Raw genomic sequence first — 13,705 nt, 5'->3', positions numbered from 1 at the left:
GGGATTTCCAGGTTAGCCTTACCCCGCCGTGCAGCGGAGCCAGAAAATGCTGTGCCTTACCAACAGCAGGGGTGAACACGCTGCTTTATCAAACCCAGAGCTTTTGATCCCCTGTGAAGAGGGAGGGGACTGTGGAACAAAACGGGACTAAAACTCAGAAGTTTTCCCCTGAACCTGAAGTGTCAGCAGCCAGGCTAGTTCTGTACTTTAAACACTGATGCCTTGCTGAGTGTGAGCAGATTTAGAGGAGCTCTTGCAACCGTCCTTGCTCAGGAAAGCAAATGTGGTTTTAAGGCTTGCCTTTGCACGGTAGCAGCTGGCAAAAGCAAGATGACATCAGTAGAGATGGGTATGACTGAAGTGACTCCTCAGTGAGGACTAACCTACTAGCCCCTTGCTTGCAGCTGTGTACTCACCTCTCCTAGTTTTGGCTGCTAAAATATGATCTGGTCAACTAAGCTTTAGCAATTTCCTCTGGTTCTAATGGCAAAAAGTGTGATTGCTCTTACAGCTGCATAATGCTGTGTTTGCCATTAGGACAGCAGTAAAGTAGTTCTGGCGGGCAGTGCAGGTGTGCCCTCGTAGTTGTAAGAGGTGTTGGTGACATTCAGAAAATAAGATTTTTTTTTTTTCCCATGTGTGGGGTTTATTAGGAGTGAATCCCAGGCACTGAGCATTTTCTCCCTTTATTTTATTTGCTAGCTGCTACAGATGAGACCATACTCAGTTTCACCGTTTCGTATTTTAGTATTGGGGTATAGTTACTACCAGCTAAAACAGCAGATCTTTTAGAAGTTAAAGCATCATCTCTGGTATCTTCCCAGTCCTGAATTTCTAAACAAAGCATAGTTTCAAGCCCCAGCCTGGGAAGTGCATCAGTACAGAGTTGTCTGCAGTGAGCACAACACGCTGGTACTCGTATCCTGATTTCTGGTCTTGCCCATCTCCCACAATATTCCTCCTCCTTTCACCCACACCTGTGGATTCCCCCAGGACGCCTGGGGAACGTCAATTCAGAAGAAGTGGGAACTCAACTAAGGATGTCAGAGCTGACCTATTTTATCAGTCGTCGCTGAAGTGGATAAAGAGGAAGCCTGTCCACAGTGTGTACCTCTGCTAGAGGACCTCACAGTGCTAGGAAAGAAAATGAGCTCATCTCTATTTCTTCCAAGTCTGTATTTAAATAGAACTGCTCTCTTTACTCTTGCGTGCTATGTTTAATTTGTGAACTCGCCAAGATGTTATCTTTTTCCCAGAATCATTGGACTTTCTTTAAAGGGTGAAACGGTTTTATTGTCCTTGGAGAACACTGCAGAATTTTTACATTCATGTACGGTAGAGCATGAGATTACAGACTTTCAGCCACAGAAAGGGACATGGGTGTCTGTCCTTTAAATATGGATTTTAAAGTAAGTGATGCTTTATCTTGCCTGCAGAGGCGCAGAAGCAGTGAAAAGTGAATGCTGTAGTTTATTAAACAAAATTTCTTGTTGCAACGAAGGCAGCTTTTTTCCTCCATCTGACATTAAAGACTAGTTAGCATTTTCAGCAGAAATGGCCTGGCACTGTGCAAGGCGGTTAACGTTCTTCTTGGAATACTTTTTAAAGTTAAGATTTGGCCCAAATCACTAATTTTCAAGAAAATACCTCAGGTCTTCATATCAAGATGGAACAATCATTTCAGCTTAAATCCAGGAAATGTTGGGCATAATAGCCATTACTTGCACAGATCTTGTTAACAAGAACATAATTTCCTAATCACTCCCTTGAAAGCAAACCCAGATGATAGAAGCATAGTTGAGCTCCTGCCAAACACCTCAAGAACTCCGATTTCACACCCAAGCTCCTGCAGGAGTGCCAGGATAACCTCAACTATTCAGTGAAAAAAAACCCTTAAGCACTATGCCTATAGTTCCTTATACTTGTATTTTTAAATACAAAACCTATCAGTTGGGATAGTACAAAAACTTGAGTAAGAAACAAGAGTGCGGACATCTAGATGTGTTTGTATTACACACCAAGGCAATATATAACTCTGCAGGTAATATTGCCTTAGTGGCAACATCCTAGTCCATCTCCCCATCCTCTTGAATTAGGCCTCAAGAAAAGAGAAAGTTGACTTTTTTGTTTTTTTAAGATGTAAAGTAGTTAAGAGGACAAAAAAACAGATTCTGGTTTGTATTTGTGGTGGTCCCTCCACAGCAAAAACATGTGTGTGATTTAATGATGCATGCAAAGGGCTTTGATCTTGCATCATCTTCATGATGTAAGTGATGAAAACGGGAGCCTTCAGTGGTGGTGGAGGCTCTTGATAGGTTGCAGCAACATAGGTGGCAGTTGTTGCAAGTCCATAGATGCATTGGTTTTCAATGTAATACATCTCTAATACAAATACACTAAAAGCTGTTAGACAACCCTCAGGTTGTTACAGCAATGCTTTTAAAAAAGCAAACGACAGAACAAGCTCACCCACTAAATGTTTGTAGGCCATATTGCAGAAACTATAAGTATTAAAGACAAATTCAATTTTGTTCATCTGTATTTTTCCCATTAGCTTATGAAACTATCAACTAGCTATCTACTTCTGTTTAAACAGAGCACATGACAAGTTGACAAAATTACTATCTTGCTCCAGAGAAGGTTTTTATAGGCTCTGTGAGTTTCTGAGTGGGATGAAGGGTGGAGCTAGTCATTTAGCCCCACCTACGTGAGGTTTATTAAAGGAAGTTTTCTAGAGGAAGCTCTTTTCTACCAGACTATGACAACTGGTAGTTTTATTTGACAGAGTTTTATCTTTTAAAAAAAAGTTAAAGTTGCTACTATGTCAAGGCCTCATAAAGGTTCCTATGGTGGGGATGGTCCTCCAAATGTGTCCCTGAAACAGCGAGGTGTGGTAAGTCATGGAGTCTGCTTTACTATTTTAGTTCATTTTTATACTTAATGCTTGTGTGGCAGAGAGCTGAGTATTACTGTAATTTCAAAGGTCTGTGTTTTCTTTGCCTTGTATAATTGGAACTTTGTTCTCTCTAGCTTCGTATTCCTGTAACACTAACTCAAATGGAGAAAACCATCCCCAATCTTATTAGAGTTTGGAGAGATTGCTATTTGTCATAAGGTGGCCAGGCTTTGAAGACTGATGACTTTGAGGGCTAATTTGTACCACCTGTCCACTACACTGAGGTTAATGTGGTGGTTGTAATTGTGCTGCTGTTGGTAAGTCACACCAATATTACTTTCTGAAGCATACGAATAGAAGATATGCTATGCTTTATTGCACAATTGCTGTGACTTAGTCATGACTTTTTGATACACCCAGGAATCCTGCCATAATTTTCGATTTGTACTGTATCACGGTTTCCTTATGTATACGTGCACGTGATTGCTTATAAGTTACTCTGCTCAGCACAGGTCCCGTGAGTTACTGCGGATGTCTCTCAATGAGATTAGACACTATAAAAGTTTGTTTGCTATTGAACACAAGTGTTCATGTTGGCACACTAATTCTGTAGACAGGCTTGTATCGGTTTACAAGATGACTGGGTGAAGGAAATCTTTCATAATCATCAACTGAAGTCAAATGCAAAAAGCGATCACAATGTAAGGGTGTGTAGCATGGATGTGTCAAGAATGCTGGTCAGCATAAAAAAAATACTGATCTCATTACACTGGTTACCTAGCTCTGGGCTTGTTGCTGGTGTGATGGTAAAGCAGACTTGCAAGGAACTGGAGAGAGGGGAATGAACCTTGAAAATACTTTTAGGAGGTCCTTTCAGGCCTCCGGGAAAATGGAAGAAAGTCTGGACTCCTCTGAAAACTTAATAAGCAACTAGAGACAAGTGTCTTGAAAGTTAACTTTTTCCTCCAATTACTTTATCTGCACATAACTAAATTGGAGAAGAATAATAAGTTTTCTCTTGTGAGCCTTCAATTTAGAAGGGGTAGAAGTCACTAATTTTTTTGTTATTCATTGCACTCAAAGCACAGGAAGTATTTGAAGGTCACTATTTGTTGTTCTCTAGAGTATACTAGTATAACTACCACGTGCTACAAAAATAACCAAAGTTTAATGGTTTCCACAAAACTGGTGGCGTTGATGGGTTCCCTTTTTCAAGCTGTAAGCAAAACTTTGAATTAATGTAGCTGGCAAAAAGCTGACTGATGGCCTCTTGGGCAAAATGGTATGATGTAAGTTGGAGAGGCTGTCAGAGCATTTTGTCTTTGTGTCATTAGTAGACATGAGAAAATGCATCTTGCATTTGAATAGACACATTTTCCACCTTGATAATGCTGTGGCTTTTCTTTGGAGCTTTTGCTGTCAATATTAAACTTATAGGATGCTTAACTTGAGCAGTGTGGTCATTTCTGCCTTTTACCATATGTTTTTAGAGATATGTAACAAATTGTGGCTGGGCTGGGCTGTGGGGAGAGGAGTCTTGTTTGACAACATAGCCGTGTCCTGCAAGGGAGTCCCCTTGGCTTTATCTGCTGCCATTCTTCCGGGAGCTTGATGTGCTCCAGTTAGATTGTTCATAGGTATTTTTAAGTGCATGGCATTTATTTTAAATGCCTGATGTAGACCAAACTGTTAAAAAATATTTGCTGTTATCTTTTGTTGCATTAGTACAGTAAATGGGAGAGATGAAGGAACAGCAAAATAGTGTCAATACTGGCAGAGAATCTTAGATGCCTCTGCTCTTGGATACTCTTGGATGGGTTTTCTGAATCAGGGAGAAAGTTTGAGCTTTTTCAAGTGGGTAATGTAGAGTTACTTCTTAACATCACTGCATAGCTTAACATGTGTTTGTAAATTTGGTCACTCTGCTAAGCAGGGATTAAAGTGACTTCTGTCATTTTGTGACTTGAAAAGTATTTATGGAGTAAAATACTTAGGGTAGTTCTGACACTAACCTGCTATTCAACACAAATGAGTCAAGGGACATTGACTATCCTATAGCTGGTTACTGATTATATTTGATAAATTTAGATAAATCTTCAAAAGGCTAATTTTGAGTAGCCAAACTACAAGCCTTAGGGTGCCATCTTCCTCTCCTGATTTGATTTTTTTGGAGCCACATACATACTAAATGCAGAAAGTCCACAAAGATGACTTGGTGGCGAGATGAGTAATTAAGAGGCAGATGGCCAATGACAATCTCTTAGTAACTTATTTCTTTGAGGTGGTGTATGAAGACTGACCCTGACAGCTGGGTTACTCTGACGTGGTATTCTGTTAGTCCCTTCACATTTTGATACTTTTGCTATCAGAAGATTCAAGCACAAAACTTCAGCATATTTGGGTGGATGCTAAAATTAAACCTTGCTCTGGATTCTCCCTCTAATTCATGCATGGCAACACAAGTGTGTTCAGAGCCAAGCTGGGGGAGAGATGTGGGGCGGCTTGCAGGTTTGACTGGGGTGGGTGCAGGCGTGGTCATGGAGAAGGGGCTGGCATGGGTGGCCTGAGAGGGTCCAAGGAGAGGAGGGAGGTTGCCAGGAGGATGGGGAGGGCAGAGTGAAAGGAGGGAGGCTCTGTCACAACAGCAGCTTCTGAGTCTTGGCCGAGCCTTTAAACCTTGCTGGCCCTGCAGTGTCTCTCCTTGTTTCCTATCATCTCTTCTGCTACCACCAAGAAAGTGAGTTTTTTGACTCCTGGATGAGGATAGAAATGCATTTTTCTCTACATTCCAGGGCCAGCCAAAGTCAGTTTTATCTGTACTGCTGAGAAGACCCAAGCTGACCCTGGTTAGCTGGGTGCCTTACTGCTTTATGAATCAGCACACTGCTACGGATTCTCTTGTTCAGCTGTTGTTTATTTAGATTGTGGAATCCTGAAATCAGAAGGGTTTTACAGATCTGAAAATCACTGCAGTTTCTTTAACGTGACAGGATTTCATTGAATAATATTTTTTCTCAGGGCAATGCTGTCAGTCAGCTGGCTTTTGCTGCCCTAGTTTAGGTCAAGTCAAACCAACTTTAAACAATAAGTCTTATAGACTTGAATTTTTTCAGTTTTTGTCCATCTGACAACCACACATATAGGCAACAACTTCCATCACAAGGAAGAATCCTTAAATTCAGCTCCTTTGTGCAAGCTGGAAGGGGAGTTGCAAAGGATGCAGTGTACAATGAAAACTCTCCTTAGATAACGTTGATCTAAATAACAAACTGAGAAAGAAATATAGCTGCCAGTCAGATGTCACTTGGCCTGAGACAAAGTTTTTGAGGTGTGTTTGTAAGATGCTTGAAGGCCAGATTAGGTAAAGGATGTGATTAGCATCCTGCAGATGACTTCAGGATGATGTATCGTCTCTGCTGTAGCAGTGATCCTTCAATGCAACACAGGGGCTATGGGCAACATGTGATCATGTTAGAAAACCAGACAGAGAAATCCTACGATGGGCTTGTCAAATGACAGGGAACTTATTATGTAGCTGTGGAACGGACCAACAAGAAACGTTTGTCTGACTGATGGCAGCGATATCTCTTGTCTTCCTTTGAAAGGAACGCGTAGCTACTGGTACAGTTCTGTCCATTAAAACAATGTGGCACAGAGGAGTTGATGCTGCTTTGTTACAGCATTCACTGTGCACTACTGCAAGAAATTTGAAAGGTTGCCTTCCACTCTTTGACCGTGAAAATCTTATTCCAGGTTTTATTGAATTCAGTGATATGCAAGAAGACAAAAATAAAATGTGTATATTATGCAGTAGCCTAAATGTATCCATTTAAATCCACTAAGATTGGTGGTACAGGCTATAGGGCCTCTGAGTTATTTCCTGTATACGTCCTGCTGCGCAGTATGGTGTTTATCTACGTATTTTTTCATTATGATGTGTTTACATTTGATAACTCACTTCCAAAACTTGAAATTACAGGAAAAGGTTTGCTCAGACCAATGTTTGAGGTAAAACTGGATGGTGTTTCTGCCTTTCTCATAGCCCTACGCGTACAGGCTGGTCCTGGAAGGTGCTGGTGAGCCTGCTCAGAAGTAATCGATGGGAGCTGGGTATCAGCCTGTGTGCTTGCAGGGTGCTGCAGCGGGGCCTGGGGCTGGCCTCAGCTTTATGGGGGAACACCCACTCTTTTCTATTATATGAACATAAGTGAGGTGTTAGAGGCTTCCAGTCCACAAAGCTGGTTTTATTAGAACATAAAAATACATGTTAGCAGAAAAAAGCACTTACCAACAAGGGAGAGATCTAGTAGGTGAGATTAAAGCTCTTTAATAATAACCTTCCGTGCCTGACATATGCTGTGCAGTAGGGTTTTTTCTAGTTCTCTAATTTCCTGGCTTCCGAAGTCAAAGAAATTCTGCGCTGTCCCCAGGAGAGTTTATTTTCACTTCTTGCTGGGCTTGCCTTTTGGTTCAAGTCCCTGGCACGAGCCCAGTACTTTGCCCGGGCATCTCCTGTTGTCCACTTGTGTGTCACGTTGACCACAGAGCGGTTTCACTCCCACCTCACGGCATGCACCCACAGCTAAGCCCCACAACACTCCAACAAATAGTGCTCTGTGTGTCTACAAACATAAAAACTCTGAGTTGGATTCTCTCACCGTGCCACTAGATGCTTGGTATCAAGCAGAGACAGGCCCACCTCTTCTGGGATGTGGACTGCCAAAATGTGTGGCTTTATTCCAAATTAACAAATCGACTGTAAAAGAAGCAGCAACTTGCGTTCTCAAATTTATTGAGTTCTTGGTGTAAGAAAACTGTTACGTTGGCTTGCGCCATCCTATTTTCCTGAGTGGAATAGCAGGGGAAAACACAGCACTTTAAACAAGAAAAATTTGTAAGCATCTGTGCTGACTAAGGAAAGCAGGAGTCTTTCTGGGATTAAAAAATAGTGCACCTCCCAGTGTAACATCGTGTCACTTGGTTAGAGACAGCTTCAACTGTATTATTCTTTACACATCTTGTATGTCAAAATATATTATCTTGGTCATTTTCATATTCTTGAAATTAAACTTCAACATCAATTTGTCATCAAAAAGGAGTAGGAAAGCTGAACCCTGACAGTTTTCCCTGGGATACAGCAGTTTCTCAAAACCAACACATTACACTGAGGGAGAACAGAATAACACTGAGGTAAAATGATGGGCTCATGCTCTCGACAGGCAAAAGGCATTTAGTTTGATAAGCTGCCAAACAGTGTCATTTGAGAGCATTGCAAAGACTTCCAGCTGTCTTGCGTATGCTAACTAAATATCTGGGTGAATTAGAATTTGTCCCTGTGAACATTGCACCAGAAGTGACCTTGCCTGATCTGGTTAATTCAAGCTCAAGTGCAGCTTGTTGCAATCTCCTAATATTTTGACCTTGACTGCATTTCTCTGAGCATCCTACCCAATGCTGAAGTGAAGCGCTGTTTGCAGAAGCGTAGCAGAGCTCTCCTCTCGGCTGCTTCCGAGCTTGCTGCGGGAGATGTTGCCCTGCTCTGTTGACTCATGTGGAAGGTGTGGTGTGTTTTGACCAGGAATGGAAGGGTGTAAGAGAGTCGCAGCAGAGTGTAGCAGAGTCTGAGACAGGCCCTGCAGGGAAATCAATCTTATGGGAAAGCGTAGGTTGAATCTTGCATTTTTGTTACGTGAGTTAACAAGCAAGCTGACTACCAAAAAGGGAACACAATTGGACTTCTACCATGAGCACACGTAAACTGCTCATTGGATTGTGAGAAAGAGACCTGCTTTCAGCTGATGTTGGATGCTTCAGCTGTGGATGCTATCTGGCTGCTCATTTGTTCCACAAGTTACTACCTCGATTCACCTTGGGCATGTTCAGTTCAGTAATGTCTTGTTACAGGGAGTTCCAACAGCTGACTAATCTTACTGGAAAGAGAAGGGCTTTGTTAAACAAGTGCATGCTTGGGAAATAAGGATTTCATTTGCAGAAGTTTTTATTTAGAGCTCCAAAATGCACGTTCACCTTTTGCATGTGCATTTTATATCTAGTACTATTTATTAAAGCAGTTGTGCATGAGCATATCTGATAGTTGCCATCTTGGGAGCCCTGGATACAAAGAAGGTGAGTTTATGTGGGACAGGAGGCGTGCGAAGCACTCTTTCAGCTACTAGGAGGCTGCCACTACAGAAAATGCCACAGTTCAAAGAAAGCTTATCTAGAAACATTAACAGGGGCTAGGTTCTCTAGGGCAGATTGCATGCACCGGAGAAGAAACAGTAAGACTGGTTCTTGTGCACACAATTTGCTGTACTGGCAGGTTTATGAAAGAGGGAAAACAAACCCAAAAAACCACCAAAACTGCCAGATTTTTGCTCCCCAATTTAAGCTAACAGGCTTTGTCTTCTAGATGCGAAAAATTGGCCAGTATAGAAGTTTAGTCACCTATAAGGGAAATAGTGTTCATGTAAATGGCAAATCAATCCAAAGTATCTGTTTCTCCAGTTAAGTGGTGACTTTTCTTAGTTTGGACAGCAAACAGAAAACATAAGTGTCTGGGAAGGGCAGTGAGAGAAGTATCTACACTTAAATTGTGTATACTACTGAAATTAGTTTAGTGCTCCTCCAAATCAGTACTTACAGGCAGTGTGCTGAAGGAAAAACTTTCCAGAGCAGAATGTTGTGGAAGTTTAAATTCAATCTGATACTGTAGAATAACTTGGAAACTTCCCAATTAGCCTTTTTCTAATGAGCAGAAATTATGCGTGTGCCTTCAAGTTAACGGACTGGCCCACTGTGTTCGGTGGCTCTTGTCTGCAGAGCAATGTAAAGAAACAATAGTTCCTATGGGCTTTGCACTGCTGCCTCTTGGAGGAAATACTGCAGCTCAAAAATGCAGCCCAGAAACTTCTGATTTGGTAGACTTCAAATACAAACTGTCCTTTCAGAACAAAGCAATGTTAACTTGAGGGGTTGAAGTTTGACAGCCAACCTTTTCAACCCCTTCCCATATGACTTGCTTTAATTGTGTAGTATCATGGGGTACCTAAGTGAGATAACAGGCTGTCACTCTTATCTCACAGACTGGAATGTTTTCCTTCAACTTGAAGTTCACAAGCTGTGATCAGGTAGCAATGTTATTGTAACTGAAGGAGTAAAAGGTATTTATGCAGCTTTCAAATACAGTCCTGCTCTGAAGAACCCCTCAATGGCACTCTTTGTTTGCCTTGACATAAAGTAGAGACCCATTTCTATTTTCCAGCTCTATAAACACTCAAGATCCAAAAAGCTCCGTTGGCTCTGTGCTCCCTTTGTCAAATATACAGTTTTTGCAATCTTAGCTCTAATTGCTTGTGTGGGTACCACAATGCAAGTGTCCTCAAGCTCTTGCTCCTCCAGAGAGTTTCATGACCACCTGGCTGTGATTATGTCATTGGGACCACCTGACCACTTTTATCCACTGATTAAGTAATGTAAAAGATTAACATAGTCCTTTCAGCAGAGATTGGCACCCAGGGATGATTGTCACACTGTGGATCTATGGAAAAGTAGCTCTTACATGCCACGTAGGAAAACCGGAGGGTTGGGATTGATTAGGTGAAAATGAAAGAGGAAAACACTCAAACTTTTTTGGCTTTTGGTTTATGACTTGGAGCACATGTGGTGATCTGTGCAGTACAAATGAGGTGATGCTACACCCTTGAATGTATCTTCAGCTGTCATGTGAGCACCTTATCTAATCAGAGGTTCACAGGACATTTCCACAAACTATAGCCTTCATAGGTTTGTACCTCTGTAATTGACTGCAAGTAATCCATTCTGCTCACACAAGAGAGGAGTCCAAGAACTCTTCATTTGCTTCACTAGTGTTGTAAAGAGCAAAACTGTTGTTTAGATGTGTATATATTGGATATTATTTATTATAAATACATTTATGTATTGTATATTTAGATTCTTAAGGACTGAAATAAAAATCAAGATACAACACTTTAGCTGTTTTTATCATTGCCACAGATACTGGAATCTATCTTTACATCCTTCAGTTAATCCCATTTTTCTGTTCAGAAACTTGGGGCAGACTAAGACATGCCAGAATTGTTAAAAGGGCTGAGGTGGCAATCCAATACCCTAGCTAGGGCTGTTTCCTGGGTAAAGCAAGCAGGCAATGAGCAGCCTGCAGTTATGATCCTTTTACATGGAATCACTGGGTGATACAGGTTGAAAGAGATCATCTTGTCCAACCCCTGTTCAAAACCATCCCAAACAGATCAGGTTGCTCTGAACTTGTTGAGCTCTGAATATCTTTGAGACATTCAGACTTCCCAGCCTCATTGGACCCAATGTTCAACCATCCTCATGATGAAAACACTCTTCCTAACATATAATCAGGATTTGCCCTGTTGAAACTTGCCTGTTGACTCTTGCAATGTCAATGTGTGCCTTTGAGAAGATGCTGGCTCCATCTTCTCTACACCCTCCCCTTAGGTAGCTGTGGGCTGCAATGATACCTCCCCCCCCCACACACACCCTACATCTTCTCCAGGCAGGACAAACCCAGCTCTCTCTGCCTCTCCTGCATCATATGCTCCTGCTCCTTAACCATCTTGGTATAGTAGACTGGGCTCCAGTACATCTGTCACGGGTTTGTGGCTCCACAGTACACAGGTACTTCACTTTTGCAAGTGCTGAATACAGGGGAATAATTTCTGCCCTGGATCTGCAAACCCAGCCCAGCGTAGGGTGGTCCTTTTCTACTGCAAGGGCATACTGCTGAGTCTTTTCCAACTTCTTGTCCACCAAGACCGCCAGGTCTTTTTTTTTTTTTCCCTAAAGTTGGTCTCCAGCTAGCTGGCACCCAGCAAGGTCATCCCCTCCCAGGGGCAGGAATTTGCATACTTGCTTTGCAGGCCTGTCCTTGCCTCTTTCCTGGTCTGAAATAGGCATAGCTAGTAAATGTTGCACTGTGTAAGAGATTATTTTTACTTTTTAAAGCTACTGAATTCTGTAACTTAACAAAGATCACCCGCTGGCCAGTAAGCTAGACAACTTGCAGGCATGGCCGTGTGCTCATAGAGCATTGTGTTAGAACAGAGGGTTGGTAGGAGCATTTATTCCCTTCCGTGTGACCACCTAACTGATTTTTGCTGAATATTCTCTGATATGCTTAATTTTCTTCATTCACTGTAAAGAGAGATCTGAAAAACTAATCCCACAACAGAGGAGGATTCAGCCTATCTAGCCTCAGGCACCCTAACTGAGCTACCTGCATTTTTCTCAGGCATATCTAGAAGTGTAAGGATTACAGTGAAGGGTGCCACTTAAGTTTAAGTTGCTTCTTGAGTTTAAATGTTTGTCTTTTAAAGCTCTAAAATCAACTCGTTCTTCTAAATATGTTACTAATCCCAAAGCTAGTATGCTTTAGATCCCTGAAGCAGTTCTGAGAATCCTGTGGTTTGCTGCAGATGCCTGCATAACACTTCTATGGAAGTTATCTTTGGGCTCTTCCTACCATGCTTGTTCAGCAGGCTTGTTTTCAAAGAATGTCAGCCTGGGTAATTCAACATATTATTATGCCATCAGGACTCCTTGTGTTAAACTTCAGGTTTTCCTGTCCTAAAAGAACTTGAGAAAATATGTCTTGGGTCAAAACACAAACACAGATTTTGAGGTTTTAACATCTGAATGTATACCTTAATGTGTTTTTTTCTTGAATATTCTTTGTAATTATAAGTTGGTGATTGGCCTATAAAAATTCAGCCACAAAATGAAGCCTAAAGCTGGGCACAGGAAATGATAAATGTGCTGGAAACTTGCTTGACCTGGACCAAAGCAGTTGCTGCTAGCTGGCCTCCATGTGTCTCTTACTCCTTTCATATTAAAGCGGGAAAAGCTAATATGTGTTCTCCCATAGGTCTGCGTACCCACCAACCTCCAGGCCTTATTTGAAGAGGAGTTCATGTCAGCTTTTAAAGCTTAATATTCCAGCCCACTCTGTGGAGTTGTTCTCTGTACCTGTTTCTGGTCAGCAATACCAGCCAGAGTTCCTGCCCTCCCAGTTCACAGAACCACAGAGTGGTAGGGGTTGGAAGGGACCTCTGCAGATCATCTAGTCCAACCACCCTGCTTGAGCAGGTTGCACAGGATGGCGTCCAGGCAGGTTTTGAATATCTCCAGAGCAGGAGACTCCACAACCTCTCTGGGCAGCCTGTGCCAGTGCTATGTCACCCTCAAAGTGAAGAAGTTTTCCCTCATGTTCAGATGGAACTTCCTGTGTTCCAGTTTGTGCCCATTGCCCCTTGTCCTGTCACTGGGCACCACTGAGAAGAGTCTGGGCCCATCCTCTAGACATCCATCCTTTTGATATTTATGAGCATTGATGAGATCCCCTCTCAGTCTTCTCTTCTCCAGGCTAACCAGACCCAGCTCTCTCAGCCTTTCCCCATACAAGAGATGCTCCAGTCCCCTCATCATCCTCGTAGCCCTCCGCTGGACTCTCTCCAGTAGTTCCCTGTCTTTCTTGAACTGGGGAGCCCAGAACTGGACACAATATTCCAGATGTGGCATCGCCAGGGCGGAGTAGAGGGGGAGGATAACCTCCCTCGACCTGCTGGCCACACTCTTCTTAATGCACCCCAGGATGCCAGCTGTTGTGCCATCCCAGCTGCTGACGGGCCATGCTGTGTACTGAAACAGGGAACTGCCTCAGATTTATTTTTTTAAATCTGAAAAAAAAAGGTAACTTTAAAATTAGATCCCTTTCTGTGCCTGCTTCAGAGTGGATTGGATTCAGAGCTGTTCCAGAAAAAC

At 42.3% G+C, this 13,705-nt stretch overlaps 1 protein-coding gene across 2 annotated transcripts in view; it reads left to right on the top strand.

Annotated features, from left to right (window-relative positions):
- MAPRE2 (microtubule associated protein RP/EB family member 2) overlaps positions 1-13,705 on the top strand; it is a 101,701-nt gene that overhangs the window by 7,007 nt on the left and 80,989 nt on the right. The window contains exon 1 of one of the 2 annotated variants that reach the window (XM_054815158.1): positions 2,761-2,893. The exons of the other annotated variant lie outside the window; for it this stretch is intronic. Coding sequence (XP_054671133.1) covers positions 2,822-2,893 — 72 coding nt within the window. The 5' untranslated portion in view covers positions 2,761-2,821. Of the gene's footprint in view, positions 1-2,760; positions 2,894-13,705 lie in introns of those variants that run through there. 2 annotated transcript variants of the gene reach the window in all.

Source organism: Grus americana, chromosome 2 (genome assembly GCF_028858705.1).
Source record: "Grus americana isolate bGruAme1 chromosome 2, bGruAme1.mat, whole genome shotgun sequence".
NCBI classification, from domain to species: Eukaryota; Metazoa; Chordata; class Aves; order Gruiformes; family Gruidae; genus Grus; species Grus americana.
Note: the sequence above shows the minus strand (reverse complement) of the source record. Positions and strands in the feature narration are given on the sequence as shown.